Below are 18,792 nucleotides of genomic sequence, written 5' to 3'. Positions count from 1 at the left end.
TGCTGCAACTTGGAAGAATGTGCACACTTTTACACTGCATTACTGTCTTGATCTGGAAACAGAAGCTGAATCAGCAGTGTTGCGAAACCTTTTTAAATAAGGTAAGCCTCTATAAGGAGGTGATTATATTACTACATGTTGACATGTTTATGGTTGTTTTTTCTGGTTTCACAAACTGTGTCTTTCTTTGATATATGGTTATGTTTATTTTGATGCATATGTATATGATACCTTATTTGGGGTTCAGATGTTGTACTGCATTACTGTATTGGTTTTTTACGAGGTATCTATTGTTTTCCTTATGATACCCACGATCCACTATGCAACTGAGGATTGTTTACTGCTAACTATTCTGATGCTAAGCATGTGAATCTATGAAAGATACCCCAATACTGGATAAGAAAATGGGTTACTTACCTGTAACTTCAGTTATCCAATATTGGTATCTTTCATAGATTCACATGCGCCCCACCCTCCGCCCCGGAGAGGCTTACCTTATCGCTATTGCATACTTACTGTCACTTGTGCTACGAAAATCTGAGGGTTTGCCTCTCTGTGGAAGGTTCTAAGAGGGTCCCGCAGCCTGATTGGCTGTGTTCCAAGTTTGGTTCTTTTTGCAAAAGTACTGAGATAGGTTAATGTAGTGACTTTTCTGTCCATAGTAGCCTATTGTATAATGTTGTTATGACTATTATGTATATGTTTTATTATACCGTGAGACTCCCACCTCTTCGGTGGGGATGATTCTAAGCATGTGAATCTATGAAAGATACCAATACTGGATAACTGAAGTTACAGGTAAGTAACTCCTTTTCTTCTATCCAGCCCAACTACGTGTCACCATGAATGGGAAAGCAAGGATTTTCACGGATTCCAAAGTACTGCAGAAAACACTCCAAGATTATGCCAAACCTGGGAAGAGTAACATAAGCACAGAGTCACAAGACTGAGAAAGGAGCGTAGATCTAGAAGAACAGGACTAGTGGTCCAGCAAACCAATATGCATTGACATCTCTGACACAAACAGGGAAGTGACAATTGTAATAATACTTGTTTTACTAAAAAGATGGATGTGTAATTAACAAAGCGTTCTATCTGTATGTACACTGAAGTCAGAAGCAGGGTCATAGAGAGCAGTCATAGCTTTACAGGATACAAGGTTAGAAGGACCAAAAAACTGAAAAAGGCACTTTAGTGCTAAACATTGACTAGAGGGTGTGCATAGATTGTTGTGAAGATGGCAAGACTACTGAAGTAACGTAGTGGGATTGATACGGGCGAGTTGGCAACATCCGCCCACGTGTGTTTCCCACTACAGGGCCGAAAGTCAATGTTGTTATTTAGATTTGGATTTCATAGTTAATGTAGATTGCATAACACAGGATGTGGGTGGAGGAGAGGGGTGGGAGGAAAATCGACTATGCCAAGTTGGGAGAGCATATCTTGGGAGGGGGTGGAGGGAACGGGGGACTGTTTATTAGTGATCACAATGCCTAATTGGTGCCTGCACGTTATGCGAAAAACAAGTCTGGATCAGAAAGGAAGGGGGACCACCTGGTTCCATCTAAGCGAAGTGAAATCAATCAAGGAAACTAGACCTGACACAGAAGCAGAGCGGTAGTGTAAAACTGCTGACATGGAATATACGAGGCCTGTAGGACTTCAGGAAAATTAGGAAAGTGTCTTCATATTTCACTAGAAATAGTATTGATATAGCACTACTGCAAGAGACACATCTGCCCACTCATAGTAAGATGCTAACATGCAGAAGGTTACATGGCTCCTTTCATGCGGCAGGGTTCACCACTCACGCAAGGGGAGTACTAACATGGGTGGGTCCGAAGTCCGGGATCACGCTGGAAGCATTAGAAACTGATAAGGAGGGAAGATTTGCTATCTTTAGATGCAGAGGGCAATGATAATGTGAATGTCTATGGCGCTATTATGATCACCCACAATTTTACACAGATCCTATGGAGAGGAAATATAAAGCACTGCCATTGCTTTGGGGAGGGGATTTCAATTGTTTGATGGACCAGACACGAGACCGCTCGGAGGTCCGCCGCGTTGCCCCACGGCAACCGCCAGGACAATTATGGATGCAGTGATACGTTTTGTCATGGTGGATGTCTGGCAGACACGCTCACCAGACCAGAGAGGCTTTACCCACTATTCAGCCCCGCATGATCTAATGATCTGCATACCAGGATTGATTACTGGTTTGCCTCAAGGGCCCTAAACACCCTTGTTCGGGCATGTGAGGTTCATCCCCGTTCCTACTCAGACCATTCCCCTATAGGCTTGACAATGGAGTGCCCACAGAAAACAATTGCTCCCTTCAGGTGGAGGTTCCCGCCATACTCATTACTAGATTATGTCTTTAGGACAGAGCTGTCCGAGGCTATTGAAGAATTCTTCGACTTAAATATTGGCACAGTAGATAAGTTCTTGACAGTATGGGAAACTTTCAAGGTATATATACGTGGTATAACCATGGCCAAGCACTCGACGTCCTAAAAGCAATTAAAGGACGATTAGTAAGACTTGAAGACCGCATGAGAGAGATGGAGAGTAGAATTCTAGCGGGGGAAGGAGATAGCAGTGGAAGAATTAAAGACTACCTTGGAGGAGTATCACGACGTCGCAGATGATGAAGTGAAACGTATGGGAAACTACTCCACAGCATGAACATAGGGGGAGGGGGAAAGACTGGGTGCTGTATTAGTGACCATTCTAAGGTGCAAACGTGACGGGCCTGGGGTGACTGAAATATGCGCTGAGGGAGGTGAAATGTTGAGAGACCCTGCTGACATAGCTAACAGATTCAACCAGTATTATTTGAAATTATATAACTCTAGAACCACCGTAGACGAGGAAGAGATATGAAAATATTTAGAATATATAAAACTTCCTTGGCTGACTGATGGATATAGGGAGTATCTAATGAGGCCGCTAGATGCTAACGAAATACTGACAGCGCTAAAAACTATGCAGGCAGGAAGCGCTCCAGGGCAAGGTGGGCTGACAGTCTCTTTTTATAAAACGTTCCGAGAGCAAGTAATCCTGCATTTAATATCACTCTTTGAAGAGATGAGCGAGGAAGTACAGATGCCACCCTCAATGAGGGAAGCCTTGATAGTCACTATTTTAAAGCCTGGAAAACCCTCCAACGAATGTTCATCGTATAGACCATTCTCTCTTCTCCATGTTGATACGAAGCTGTTTGCAAAAATCCTAGCTAACCGCATGGCGCCCTTAGTGCTGAAGCTGGTTGGTTCAGAGCAGGCTAGATTCGTGCCGGGGCGCAGCTTGACATATAATCTGAGGACAGTGTTTGGGGCCATACAGCACATCAGGCCAGAGACTAGGGTGACAGCAGTATTTTTAGACGTAGAGAAGGCATTTGACTCGGTTGAGTGGACATTTATGAGACCGGTGTTGAGGAAATTGGGATTAGGTGACATATTTTTGCAAATGATAGGAGTCCTGTTTAACATGCCTTCAGCCAGAGTTCGGATTGGAGATTTAGTAACTGCCCCCTTAAAATAACTAGAGGCACACAACAGGGCTGCCCTCTCTCACCGCTAATATATGCTTTGGTGGGTGAACCCTTGGTGTGTGCTCTCCAGAAATACCACAGTCATAGAGGGATAAGGTTTCCAGGTTACAACTTAATTATATCCACTTACACTGATGACACATTTCTGTATATAAGAGACCCAGAAACTAATTTGTCATCAGTGCTCTGAGAGGTAGTCCGATATGGAGAGCTGTCTAAGCTTAAGGTCAATTGCACCACGTCTATTATATTTCCAGTGACCCCAGCCATGGTACCTATTGAACTTGATTACCCGTTGCAATGGACTACGGAGCCGGTGAGGTATCTGGGTGTAAAAGTGCACACTGATTCCTAAGTGGTATTTAAAGAAAACTATGGAACGGCAGTAGGTGAAATGGAGGAGGATATAGAGCAGTGGATATGTTTGCCCCTGTCTTTGATGAGACAAGTGTCCCTCATGAAAATGGTAATACTTCCAAGGTTTTTATTCTTATTCACAAATATCCCAATGGTTCTCCCAGGACACTTTTTCAAAAAAGTTAAATCGATATTAGGCACACTGGCCCGGGCGGGTAAGCAAGCCAGAGTCAAGTGGGAGGTACTCATGTTGCCGTATTCCATGGGGAAATTGGGTGCCCCAGACCTCGACCTATATTACAGACCTGCACAATGTTCTCACTCACACCTGTTCTCACTCACACCACTGGATACATGAAACACCGGGACTATCTCACTTGCAGATAGAGAAAATGGTGGCGGCTACCTCCGCACTCCCAGTAATACTAATCCAAGCCCCCATAAGAATAACAGTAGTATTGGACTCAGTAAATGGTACCGCACGTGCCTGGCCCTGTCTGCTTAAGCAGCAGGCAGGAGCCATACTATACTCCCCTCTCACCCCAATATGCAGGTGTAGCTGGCTACCAATATGTAGGGAAAAGGGAGTTATTCAGACCCTAAAGTCAATGAACCTTAACACCATCGGAGACCTGTTTGCGGAAGGTAGGGTGCATGGGTGGGACGAGATTGAAGCGGAAGAGCAATTAAGTACAGCACTGAGCCGATTTCATTTTCATTGAGTGAGATACGCATTAAAAGAGATGTTAGGAGATGAAATGATGAAACCTCCGGAAATTGAATCCTGGTCTTACATACTTAGCACAAAATCGCCCACAAAGGTAGTCTCTAACATATATAGCATCACATTTGACTACCATAAAAACTATTACACTAAAGCCAGACAGGAGTGGCAGAGTGAAATTGGGGAGAATTTAGATGACGGAGTCTGGAGATACTGTTGTGAGACCACAAAGCGAGTCTTGCTAAATGGGCGACATAGGTTAATCCAATTAAAATTCCTCAACAGGGTTTATTATACCCCAGAACGTTTGCACCAATATGGGCTTTGGGACGCAGCAGTGTGTGAAAGATGTAAAGCTTCCCCGGTGGGGTTCCTACACTATGGAACTGGAACTACTGCTAGCAAAAGGCTGGGTTGCGATGAGCTGGTCCAGAGGCCCGGTCCCCACTATAGCAAGCTGAGATAAAGATCTAGTATACTGTAGTACACAGAACTATATAGTGAACTTCTTCACCTCAGTCGGCCCAAAAACGTTTGGGGCTTGTATCGCAGTTATGAAATCACCAAAGAGGCAATAGCACCCGACCCATAGGACTGAAATTGATGAATGTATTTAAAAACGGAATAAGGCACAGATGATTGGTAGACGTATTGCTATGATGTAGGATATGTCAGCAAATTTTATTTATTTATTTAAAAAGTTTAATATAGCGCTGGTTAGACCCAGAGGTATCAGAGCCCTTTACATGAGGAAGAACATTGTTTCAGAACATAGTTACACAGTTACATCAATTGCTGGAGCATAGTTACATAAGTTACAAAAAGCATAGCATAGGCATAAGGATAAACAAAGCAGGCCGGGGGAGAGAGGAAAGGAAGAGGGGAGGTAGACCAGGAATGAAGGAGGGAAGAGGGGGGAGATGGGTTGGAGACACAGCGTGGAGACGCAGATGTAACGGTGTCAGACTTCCGGCTGGGTAGGTGACTGCTCCCAGCGGTAAAGGGATCGTTCCCAGTCCTCCGTTATGTGTGATTCCCTTGTCGCGGTGGACTCTCTCAGCGGGGACTCTGGGACCCCAGGCCATACATGCTGGATCCCTCCCCAACAAGGGGAGAGGAGTGCTTTGGCCACTATCACACTCAGAAGAGGGAGGGGGAGGGTGTAGGAAACCCAGCGGAAACAGTGTCCAACATCCGGCTGGGTAGGAGACTGCTCCCAGCAGTAAGGGGATATTTCCCAGTCCTCCTCTATGTGTGACTCCCTTGTTGCTGTGGACTCTCTCAGCTGGCTCCTTGAGACTCCAGGGCATAAATGCTGGATCCATTCCAAACAAGGGGAGTAGAAGTGCTTTGGACAAGGGCACACTTATGGAGGCCGTTTTAGGGACAGTCTGGCTGGAAGAGGAAGACCCTCACTGTTGAAGGGGATATGCGAGGTGGGTCATTGGAGAAAACGATGCGGCTGCTGGCGGGTTGCGTATTAGGTTGCTGCTGGCAGAAGTAGGGATTGGTTGATTGTAATTGGTCTGAACTCAATCCTTCTGATCTATAAAATCTGCTGCTCGGTAAGCATCGAGAAAAGCCACTGTTATGGCAGCCATTTTAGGGTCAGGCACTGCTTTCCATTTTGTATGTAAACAGTTGTAGTTATAAAAGCGCAGATGGATCTTGGCATGTTGGGTCCATTAGCTGTAATAGCACGTTAGCTGCGTAAAACATGTTCTTGGTAGCTGTACTTTAGTTTCAATTTGCAACTCGTGAGGCTGCATTACACCTCCATCTTAGGGTCAGGCACTTGGATTATCGGTGAGCACCCGAACGAGATTACAAGAGCTTAAATTAGTAGAATTTGTAGAATCCTTTTTAGCTTACTATTTCCGAGGACCGGAGAGTCACCGGATAGCAATAGACTATAAGACATGAGCTTGAGGGCAGGTTTGAGTGGCAGCGCAGAAGTTGCATGGGTTTTTGTGATAGGATGTATAAAAATACATGTTAGACTTTCAGGCTTGTAGTAGTGCATAAATGTTTGAGATAGGCGGAGTGCTGGTAACATCTTACCATTGTTGGAATGCTGATGTGATCACTTTTATTTGTTTTTTCAGAGTACTGACAGGCAGACATTTTTCTTTTTTTTAATTGATATGTATGTTTATTAGTTTGAAACTTAAACAGATGGGAAAAAAAGTTAATGCACTTTTGTTAGTGGCCAGATCTAAAATTTGTATTCATGCCATATAAGTGTGATCTGTTTTGCTGCATTTTGTATTTTCTAAAAAGGTATGGTTTGTACCTTACTGAATGACCACTATCTTTTTATGCTTAAATTAATCAAACAGTACATATCTCTCCTACTTATACCGTGCTGATTTGTTTCAAATGTTAAGCTATCAAACTCGATTGTCCTGATGGGCATATATGAAAAGTGACTTCTTTTTTTTGTCCTTTTGAACCAAAGTTCCGACAGACGAAGAAGATCTTGTGGAAGAAAGCACAGACCGCCCTAGGAAGAAACAGAAGACGGAGCAATTGGGCTTAACAAGGGTAAGGAAAAGCCTACTCCAAGGCAAAACCTTAGCAACTCTGAGTAGAAGGACCACTATGTTTAATACATTGTACTTCTTTTAATTCTCTTGTCGATTGTAAAACCTGTGACTCCTCTATTACAGCAATTCCTGCATGAAAAGTATATTGTTGGCCAACGAAGAATTTTAACACAATAATGCATCAGATGAAATCTCATCTCACATGGCATTTTTAAAATTGAGAATTTAGCATATTTGTGAAGTTCTGGCTACATCTTTCTCAGGCAAAAACACGTTCAGCTTTACAGAGAAGCGCAGAATTACAGGTGGTTAGAACTTCAAGCAAAACCAAATACACATACAGTCAAACAGCTAAAATGAAAAGCTTGCTGTTTTGCCTCTGAGAAAAGAAATGGTCTGGACCTTTGGGTACTGGGTATCCTCAAACGACTTCACTTTTCTTGAGCACGACTCTGTTTGGAGAGCAAACTATTTTGAATTATATATGTTCTGTTTTTTTCAGACACCAGTTGTCACCCTGTCTGGTCACAGTGAGGCAGTTTCCTCTGTACTCTGGTCTGACACAGATGAAATCTGCAGTGCATCCTGGGATCACACAATCAAAGTGTGGGATGTCGAGACAGGGGGATCAAAATCCACATTGGTGAGCTTTCAATACACTGTGCATGAAAAAAAGTCTGTAATAGTTAGTTGCCCTTGGTAGAAGCAGTGGTTTGCTCTTTTAACACTCTGCTCACCTCATTTTGAATCGAATGTTGGAGTGTTTTTCACATACTGACTTGCGAAGGACGTCCTGTTGTCACAGCCTCTCAGGTCACCTGATGACTGAGGTTTACAAATGCATTTGTTCAAGATGAGGTGGCTTGAAGGAAAATCTGAAGATTCACTGACTGGCGCAGAGCTTCTGAAAAACCACTGTAGCTATCACTGGTTCTTTAAAACCTTTTATTGAGTTGGTTAATGGCGATCCAAAAATATTAATTTATTTTTCACCCAACTTTTCTTTCTCTAGACAGGTAGCAAAGTTTTCAACTGTGTATCCTATTCACCCATATGTCGACGCCTAGCATCAGGAAGCACCGACAGGCATATCCGGCTCTGGGACCCACGCACCAAAGGTGAGTAGCCACCTCTGAATTTCTTTCGGGCGTGTGACTATAATGATAGTGGCATCAGCATTCTCATAATGGTGACCCAAAGCCTTAATGGAAATATAATGGTAAAATGTAAGAGTTATAACTACCACCACATAAACTTAAGTGTATTTCTACAAGATGTTTACCTTATTTACAAGTAATAGTTTTCTTTGCCCCCAGGTATGATTCTATTGGGCGTACTTGCTTCTCCATTCTTGACTCCTTTCCTCATACTGGTTCTGGTTCCTTCATTTGTTTGTTTCCTTGAAACCTTATGTGCTACCCTTGAAAGAACTGTTTTTTTGCACCATCATTCCACCAATTGACATTTCTGCCTTCTTGGAAAGGTCTGCATTATGCTGTTTTGCATTGTCTTTGTGATGTGTGCTACGGCTTAGCGAAGAAGTGCACAGGCAACTATTCGAATGTGCTCCAGAATGGGAAAGAACCCCATGTGATTACCTTTCTGTTAAGACACTGCACACAGTTCCTTTGTGGAAGTAGTTATTGTAGTTTAGACACATCACCAACTTTGGCTGCCAACCAGTCAGCCCCCAGTCTCCAACTGAACTCCCAGAACCTTCACCATGCAGACCACAAACAATCCTGGCACAAGCTGTTGACAAGCACGGCTTAAAGAAACATACATGTAATTATAACACATCCCCCTTACTCATAGTACAGTAAAAAAGAGATGATAAAGTGAAGTAAATAAGTGTAAACAAATTATGTTGTGCAAAGAATAATCAACATGAGAAGTCATGGAAAGATGGAGGAACATGAGCACAAAAATGAAAGCAATAATGAAGATAAAGAGCAAGAACTACAGTATATCCGCATTAGGACATCACATAATCTTTGCAGTGTTCTGGAATATATCAAGGTCTCCAAGAAGAACCTCTCATGGGAGAATCACTAGGCAAATTTGTTCTGTGACCCTGCCACCCTGAACCCGAGGAAAGATCATGCTCTGATGATGTGGTAACCTGTCTCCACGATACTTCACCAAATAGGACATACTCCACATGCAACCAGTGTGGACCGTCACCACTTTCTTCCTAATAGACGTTATGGCAAAAGGACCCATAAACTCTGTAAGACCCTTCCTCTCCCACCTTGGTTTCTTTATCAAAACCAATTCTCGAACACACCATTTTCTGTTCTTCACCGATTTCTTCAAATCATACCTATCTTTTGTACTTTCCCTGATACAACTCACAGCTACACCGTTTCAGTATGGGTGTCAATCTTTCACTTTCATTACAAGAAAATACTTGCACTAAGGGACGATGATCCAGTCCTTACTAAAAAGGGAATGCCCCGCAGATAGAATTTGAAGTGCTTGACCCCCAGTTATGGCAAGAGCCTCCCTCTCAATGCAGGAATATTGTTGTTCACCTTTCTTCAATGGCATGGATGCGAATGTAACTACCGTCTCTTCACCCACCATCCAATTGAGTAAGAACCGCACCCAGCCCGCAAAGACTGGCATCAGTGGTGAGAACAGTTTTTTCTTAGTGTCAAAATGACCAAGGGTGGGCATCTCACCAATCTCCTGCTTCACTGCCTTGAAAGCTACATCACACTCTTCAGACCAAGTGAACTGGGTCCCTTTTTGAGGAAAATCCTAATGGGTTCAACAATACAGGCAAAACCTTTAATGAACTTTGAACATAACTCTGGAAGCCCCAGAAAGGATCTCACTTGATCCTTGTCAGAGGGAGCAGGGGCATTGACAATGCTCTTTGCTAACTCAAGTTTGGGTTGGATACCCTCCCCTGAAATAACATGGTCCAAGTATGTGTCAGATGTTACTCCAATTTTGCATTTTAATCTGTTCACAGTGAGACCTTTGTCAGATAACATCATTAACACTCTTCTCAACATACTACCGTCATGCTCTGTTTCATCCTTACCATATATCAGGATATTGTCTTGAAAGAATAACACGTTAGGCCCATCGCCCAGAACCATTTTTCATAATTTTCTGAAAACAATCAGCTGTCGAAGCCAGCCCAAACGGCATTGTGACAAAACACGGTGTCACAAAAGATGTTAAGTGCCTTGGATCTTGGTGTAAATGCACGTGGTGATACGCCGAAGATAGATCTAGCACGCTAAAAATCTTCACACCCTCTAACATGGTGATGGAATCTCCAATATTGGTGAGTGGTTGACGATCTACCCAAATCCACTTATTCAAACTCCTCAAGTCCACACACAATCTGATGCTTTTTTCTCCATCCTTCGGTGCCAAAACCACTGGCGCCAACCACTCTGAGGATTCAGAGGCCCCAACATCATATTGGGAATCTTTCTCACCTTGTGTACAGATGGCTCAGCATCCTTATTTATCACAATCCAATTTTCAGTCTTTAAGCAAACCCAATTTCTCACTGAACACTTGCGGAAACTCACTAACGAAATTACTTCCATTCCCGCAATCGTCCACTAACATGACTTGATCAGACTCATTACGTGCATTTGGGTTCAGTATAATCCCCAAATCTCTTTGGTGCCTCCAACCTAAGAGGTTGTCGCCTAACTTGGCCACATACACTTTCCCAATAGTTTATCTATTTTTGAATAGTTATCTCATTAATGCATAGCCACTACATCAATGTGTGCACCTCCATAGCTTACTATGTTGATGTTGGGAGGAGAGAGTTGTATATTTGGAAATGTCATGTCCCATAGTTCATTACCAACCATCGTAAATGGGAAACCTGAGTCTGCCAAAACTATAAACTGCTTACCCCCAATATCAACTTATAATTCTGGCATATTAATATCCGCATCAACCACACCGTCATTTCTCACATTCAACATCATTGTTCTTGGATTTTCTTTTAAATTTTTGCACATTCTCTTCAGTACGTACCTTCCCACCAGGTCTGCAAAGCCTGGCATAGTGACCTTTAATTCCACAGTTGTGACAAGTGGAATTTCTAGCATAACAGTTAGTATTGCCAGAAGTATGACCAAGGCTGCCACAACAATAGCATTTGCAAGTAAGTCCCGGGCACACGTGAACAAGGTGTCAATCAAATAAAAGTATATCAAAGGTTCCAAAAACAAAAAGTCTCAAAGTTCAATCTTCAGTACATTCTTGTTGTTTTATTCAAAGTAACACATGAAAACCAGCCGACACGTGTTTCGTCGCCAATGGGGGTAATCCCGCGACTTCCTCAGGGCTCCAGCGGATACACTGAGGCTGTGTTTTAGAAAGAATCGTAAAGTGTGGTGGAATAGTCGGAAGCGTATCAACAGCTACAATGGCATGGAGGGTCCTTTGTGGATCCACATGCGTAGATGCCATAGTATTGAGTGATCGGTATCAGTGAAGCAGTATCCGGATATGTGTCGGCTGGTTTTCATGTGTTACAACAACAAGAATATACTGAAGATTGAACTTTGAGACTGTTTGTTTTTGGAACCTTTTGATATACTTTTATTTGATTGACACCTTGTTCACGTGTGCCTGGGACTTACTTGCTATTGACTGTGTAGGGTTTCTTCACACACTTTTAGAGGTTTAAGGATTTGTCCCCTTGCCTGGTGGCACCGTACACTCACTACCATTTCACGCAACCGTAGACATAGCAGAGCGCCTTTTTCCCCCCTGAGTCACTAAAATCCATTCATATACAGTGTACAATTTCATTTTTGAAGATTCAGTAGGAACGTTAACTCTTGTATTATGAATTACTTACAAATGTTCCCAAATTAATTTTGTTGAGCCTCTTTGACTGTCACTTTATGTATACTGCTAGGTGTAGGAACATTAGCAGTCATATGAGTTTTTATTTCTTTGACCCAGCCTCAAGTATTCTCCACTCCTTCCACAATAGCAATTGCTTCCTTCAGTGATGGATTTCTTGACAATAGTTTTTCTTGCACTCTGGAACTGTTTGTGCATCTAACCAACTGATCACCTATCAAGGGGGCTGTTAAATCTCCGAATTTGCAAGTGTTTTTTATGATGCGATATAGTTGCCAACTTTTTCATTAGGGTCCTGGGCCCTTGTAGAGAGTTTATGGCGTTCTAATACCAAAGTAGGACTAGCATTTTTATAAACATTTCAAAAACGTCTGAGTGTTCACCATCTCCCTCACCAATTGGTAACTCATCTATACATTCATTGATGTTGTAGCCCTCAATTCCTAAGTTAAGTAAAATAGCTTGCTTCCTATGTGCAGAAAACTTCTAACCTCCAATGGCCACTAAATATAAGTCTAACAGGTTTTTTTTACACCTGTTCCAGGAAAGCATGGGTTCTCCTTTCTCACACAGAAACGCAGGGGACTGAGTCATAGTAGTAACTGACATGATGGCAGCAGAATGTTAATACATTAATTAGGAAGAATAGCACCTTATTTCCAAACGATGATAGTTCCCGGTGTTTTTTTTTTTCTTTCATGAAAGAGAGAAAGTAAAACGCTGAAATCTGACCATCTTCTGTGTGACCAGTCAGTGAGGGTTGCCTAGGAAACCACAATAATGCATGAGATTAAAGATGGCGCCTCACGTATGCGCAGGGACTTCATCCGCAACGTAGATTTCTTTGCTCATGCTGGGTCATCCCAGAGGTCCTTGCGTTTTCCTCGAGGACGTATGCGTGCGTTCAAATGAGTGCACAAGTGTTGTCATGAGCCTATTACAGGATGAGCCCTTGGGAACCCAGAAGTCTCAGATAAGGTAAAAAGTTACCTCTTTTTTACATAGACTGTTGCCGATAGGAGGCTGTTGCATGGATAATTGAGAGATGAGGCTTTAGTAATTTTGAATTGTCGCTCTCGTCAGCAGAGGTACTTTTGTCGCAATACGTGGGTTCCCAGGGGAATGGTGGTGAGCTTGTCGCCAAACAAGCATCACTTGTCGCCAGTGTTAAGACACTGCACACCAGTTCCTTTGTAGAAGTATTTATTGTAGTTTAGACACACCACCAACTTCAACTGCCAACCAGTCAGACCCCAGTCTCCAACTGAACTCCGAGAACCTTCACCATGGAAAGCACGAACAGTCCTGGCTCGAGCTGTTGACAAGCAAGGCTTAAAGAAACCTACTTGTAATTATAACACATTCATTTACGTGTAATGTTATGCAAGCATTTATAGTTATCAGTGCTACCATTAGCCTGCTTTACAGTGCTGCAGAGAGGAAGGGAGGGCACAGAGTAAGAGCTGAAAAAAGTATTGTGGAGTCCTAGGAAAAGAACACTATTTTGAGTTGCTTGCGTAGCAACTACATCTGCAGAGAGAAGAGTGAATAATCTGGTGTGACCTTGATTTTATGAACTATTGGTTGTTACGTATCACATCTGTGCCATCTTTACAGAGCTGAGGGAAACAGTCATCTCCTTATTTTGACCAGTGTGCGACACATGCCATGAGCTCAGCTGTCTCTTTCAGTGATGTGAATGATGCAGCATGTGTGGCTGGAGATTCGCATGCTCTACATACTAGTGCAATCTAACGTTGGGCTCCAACATTGCAACTTGTTTTTCATTGAAGAAGCTTTGAGCTGGATGCGCTGTGACCCTTTCAATAATCCACACTGCACATGGACAACAACTCCGCCTTAGATTGTTTTTTCCACCATTGAGTATGGATGTGTTCCGTAACTAGTCTGAGAGCGGCACGATCCTTGTGGATTTTCCAGGCCTAACTGCTCCAATTTTCCAGAATGAAGACTTGGATAACAATCACGCCATGAACTACCTCTATTTCATCTTTTTCCCGACTGGGACATCACTCTTCTCCTGCCAGCCACAACCGCTCCACTTTGAGGCTCTGTGGTTGGTCCTTTACTCTTCACCTCAGAAAAGACGTCTTTGACCTCTACAGAGCTCGCCCCTCAGAATAGAGGCAGGAAGAGGGTAATGGAGCTCACACCCTCAAAAAGGCATTGGAGCTGTCAAAAATTCAGCAGCAGTCATCCTCCGAGACACCTGCCATTTTCGGTGAACAGGGCCCACTCTGCATCGAGGCGGAAGAGGCAGGTCCCTCAGAAATTCCAGTGGCCTATCTGATGCCCAACTTTGAGACGCTGTCCTCATGCACTTCGGAGGAAGACAATCACAATGGATCACCCTTGGCGTGGAGACAAACAGGGCCCTGCAGCAATAAAACACCTAAGGATGTGAGTATTTCTCCAGCACAAAGCCAGGGGGCAAAATACCATACACTTAATTACACCCACGGTGAGGTATAGCACTAGTCTCACAGGAGTCAGGTGTTGAGCCCCAAGCAGGCCAGAAAGAAATCCTCATCCTCTGGCCCATTGCTGTCCACTGGCTCCGGTCGGCACCATGAAAATACTTAAGAGCAGAGCAGGCTCTCAGCAAAGGATACTGAGCCTCAACACATATCAACTGCCCCTGTAGTCTAAAAGGCACCGAAATTAACGCCAAGAGCACCTCCAAGACTGAGTGCTAAGTCGATGCCAAGTGCTCCTTTGGCACCAAGACTGTAGGAATCCAAGACTTCTGAAGAGACTGGCGTAAGCGGCTCTTCATGTTTCCAGTACCCAATTTCTGCTAAACTGTCACTGGGAAAACAGTCAACTATGTTGCACCTGGTTCCTAAAAAACAGAGGGTGACCTTCGAGGAGGAGCTCACCTTTGATGAACTATGACATCCCATGCCCAAGAGGCTCAACGACCAGGCAACAAGTCATCCACCCCTATCTCATACACCCAGGCAATCACCACCTCCATCACCACCCTTTATGCTCTGACCCCAGGTAGAACTTACTAGGCTGGAAACCCTTACAACCAGCCTGCTTGTAGACAAAATGGGGACGATTTCTTGGACAACCACAGTGTTGACCCAAGCGGATCACCCAGATTCTGAACCAATCGAAAGGGGTCCCTGCACTCCATCTGAACAGCATACAGGTTTAGTTCAGAGTGCTTTAAAAAAAAATCGTAAGCTCTCTTGGGTTCATGGATTCAATGACCAGGAGACTTTTTAAAAACAAATGTATGTTACCACGCTCCCTGCAGCCCCTCTCCCCACAACATTAAAAGCCAATAGGTATCGCCTATGCAAGATTATCTGCCTTTGCCAGGGTGTTTTAGCCATGTTGTAAAACAGCGTGCCGGCTGGTAAGCATGGCTGAAAGTTAATGTCGTAGAAAAGCGTGGCATTGAGTTGAGTGGAAGATTGTGGAGCGAGTGGAAAGGAGTGTCGTGGAGTGGTGTAGAATGGAATGGTATAGCGTAGAGTATCAAAGTGGAACGGTGTGGAGGGGTGTGTCATGGAGTGAAACAGCATTGAATGCGATAAAGTGGCATGGAGTGACATAGAGTGGAGTAGACTTTCGTAGATTGGAATGGCATAGGGTAGGGTAAGGTAGTGTGGCGTGGAGTAGAGAGTCATAGCCTGGATTGTCGTGGAGTAAAGTATAGAGTGGAGTAAAATGTGAAGTAAAGTGGCATAGATTGGAGGAAAGTGTCGCAGTGTGTAGTAAAATGTTGTCATAGCATTAGGTGTTGCAGCGTGTCATGGAGTGTAGGGACGTAAAATGTAATCAAGTAGAGTGTCCTAGAATAGAGTGGTGTTGTGTGAAGTGTCGTAGAGTGGAGTAAAGTGACATGGAGTGTACTATAATGGAGTGGCATAGGGTGTCCTGGATTATAGTAGAGTGGAGTAGACTAGTGTGCTGTAGAGTGGAGTAGAGCGGTGTGGAGGGATATAGAGTGGAGTAGAATGTTGTAGAGTGGAGTATGCATGGTATGGTAGTGCACTGCTATTACAGCCAACACATTTTCAGGTGAAATGACCATAACATTTCCACAGACATACAGTTGTGCTGATGAAAGTATACAGTTCGTAAACTATAATGTGTGGAAATGGCATCACCTAGTGTATTGATTTGTTTTATTCGCGTTAACATATTTGTTTCCAGCACACTTCAGAATTACAAAAAAAGTTTAATTTGTGCTTTCCAAATTCTGATATATATTCAGAAATAATTGCACAGTTAATTTACAGGCATTTACATTCTTTTGTGTGCTAGAAAAAAGGCATTTCACACCACCAGATTGTCAAACAAATTCTCTCACTTTAAAGAAAACTAAAACCGAGCTCCCTCAGAAGATGGCCTCTGTGAGGCTTGGGAAAGGGGGGTGCACGCTTACCTACCCTAAATTTAGACGTCTACTCCAGGGGAGGGATTCCCTGGTGCTTCTATGAGGTTTGGGGAGTGGTGAGCTTTCCGCCATTTTGGCTGTAGCTGTGCCTATAGCCTATGGAAAATTGCATGGGAAAACTTATATCACGACTCTTCCCATCCCCATCCTCACTAGACCGTGCATGTAAGGTGCCTCTTTCCTTGGAAGCACCGCCATGAATCCTACCATCCTCGTGGCGATATCTGCTTTCCTGACTGACCTCAAAAATATAGACACATTTCTCCTTTATAAAATACTACCTGTAGGAAGCTGGCTCTATTTAGTGTGCCAAAATGAGGTGCACTGTGAGAGAGTCCAGGAACAACTTATTAATGTTCAGGGTCTTGCTTTAACAATCCCAAAGTGCTCTCTTTGTGGTAATGTGGTCGAGCAACTTTGGGCTTATCAGAGGGGAGGGTTAGGCAATTGTTGCACACATAGTCAATAAATGAGGCACGCACACACAAGGAGGAAATCCGACACCAATTCGAAAAAGAACACATTTTAATATTCATTTATACACCTACGAGATTAGGTATTTATTGATTATTTCAATTTGTAATGCACACAGCTACCCAGCGTAGTTTCAAACCTTTGCAAAAAGCAAGAAGAGACGCACAGCTTCTCAGTGACTCTGGGGGAGAATTAGAGAGTTTCAGAACTAAGTATGCAAAGGAGCTCCCTTTCATGCGAGTCAGGCAGAACTTAGGCACATTGAACAGGGTGTGGTTCATAGATTGAAGAGCACAATTCGCTAACTTGAAAGTTAGCCATTTTCAGAAACCGAGAAAATACAGATGTCCTGTTTGAGGCATGAGCCTCGGACGCAGTAATGTTATCCTATGGGAGAAATATAGGTACTTGCAATTCAGTTACTGTGTTGTTTTTCTGGACTTGAGCTACGTAGGGCCCAGGTCATTAGAACCACCAGCAGTTTCCGTTTAACTGCTCTGCTGTGTCTGGGTGCAGAGGTGCTGGTCGCAAGAGTAACCTCCAAGGCTACAGCTGAAGTCAATAGGAAAACCTGTAACAAGAAAACCGCTGCAAGTAGGGACCCAAACGTGGGCTCGGCTCTTGAGGGTCTCTGGAGCAAGGGTGCACCATCGGTAGGCTCGGGCTGTGGGGCTCAGCTGCAGAGGTGTTTTGCCCGGCGAGTCGCTGGAGGCTCTCACCTTTCAGATCAACCTGGAGATGGCGACAAAACAGGACAACAGGGCCACTCAACAGTGTCCTCTCTGACGCTGACAGTTCTGTTTTAACAGTGTTTGTGTCCGGGCTGGGCACTAAACAAGCCTTGGCTGCTACAAGGGCTCTGGTACCCTGGGTATTGGTGCAGGGCGGCTCCTGGGGATCCCGATGTCTCCAAATATGGTACTGAGACAGATCTGACCTCCTGGAGCATGGAGATCTCCTCCTGGGATGCTGCTTCCTCTGTGGATCGGTGGATAAGCTGAACTGTGTACCGAGTTGATGTGGACATGTCTTCAGGCTGCAGGGAGGTGGCTCCTCCACTTAAAGGGAGATGCTGGCTGGTTGGTGAAGTGCTGTTGCCCTCCGAGGCTTTTAGAGCATGCACAGCTACGGGGTGAGTCAGGTCTTTGCAATTGTTGAGACAGGAGCAGGCAGGGTTTGGCGGCAAGTCCAAAGGTAGTACGCAGTTCTTGCATTCTTTGGCTCTTCTTATCCTGCTTTAGTCAAGCAAATCTGAGCTCCTAGTATCGGGGGGGGGGCACCTAAATAATGAATTTAGGGTTGTTAAGTAGAGTGAAGGGTAGTAGCCAATGGTGTCATTACTGGAACTGGTAATGAACAGTGCCCAGTGCATATTCTTACAATGGCTTGCCTGTTCCCTTGTACCATGTAGTAATTGTAGTAGACAGCTTAGGGGCATACCTGCCCATGTAGATATGCCCTCACATGTAATATAATGCACTCTACTTTAGGGCTAAAAGTCGTGCTGTAGGGGTGACTTACATATATTAGCTGCAGTGATTTGGCATGGCACACAGTAAGTGTGCTATGTCATGTTTTCACTCATGCTTTGCACCATGGCCCACAGTCTCAAATGGCAGGCTCATGCAATTTGTTTGGGGGGTCCTTTTGGGTGGCATAATACATGCTTCAGCCGTAGGGACCCTCTTAAGTACCCATGCGCAAGGTACCAGGGGTGTCACTTACTAAGCATTTACTGGGGTGCTGACGTGTGTGCCAATTGTTTGACAATTAGACCATTTTATCTTGTTTTTAGGAAAAGAGCACTGGAGCCTGGTTGACACTGTACATCAATCGAAAA

General features: G+C 43.9%; 1 protein-coding gene across 2 annotated transcripts in view; it reads left to right on the top strand.

Moving 5' to 3' along the window:
- WDR12 (WD repeat domain 12) overlaps nucleotides 1–18,792 on the top strand; it is a 289,880-nt gene that overhangs the window by 234,532 nt on the left and 36,556 nt on the right. For both annotated transcript variants that reach the window (XM_078680243.1, XM_078680244.1), the window contains 3 exons: nucleotides 7,099–7,184; nucleotides 7,689–7,829; nucleotides 8,199–8,304. In XM_078680243.1, coding sequence (XP_078536369.1) covers nucleotides 7,099–7,184; nucleotides 7,689–7,829; nucleotides 8,199–8,304 — 333 coding nt within the window. The remainder of the gene's footprint in view (nucleotides 1–7,098; nucleotides 7,185–7,688; nucleotides 7,830–8,198; nucleotides 8,305–18,792) is intronic.

The sequence above is a fragment of the Lissotriton helveticus genome, chromosome 3_1, assembly GCF_964261635.1.
Source record: "Lissotriton helveticus chromosome 3_1, aLisHel1.1, whole genome shotgun sequence".
NCBI classification, from domain to species: Eukaryota; Metazoa; Chordata; class Amphibia; order Caudata; family Salamandridae; genus Lissotriton; species Lissotriton helveticus.
Note: the sequence above shows the minus strand (reverse complement) of the source record. Positions and strands in the feature narration are given on the sequence as shown.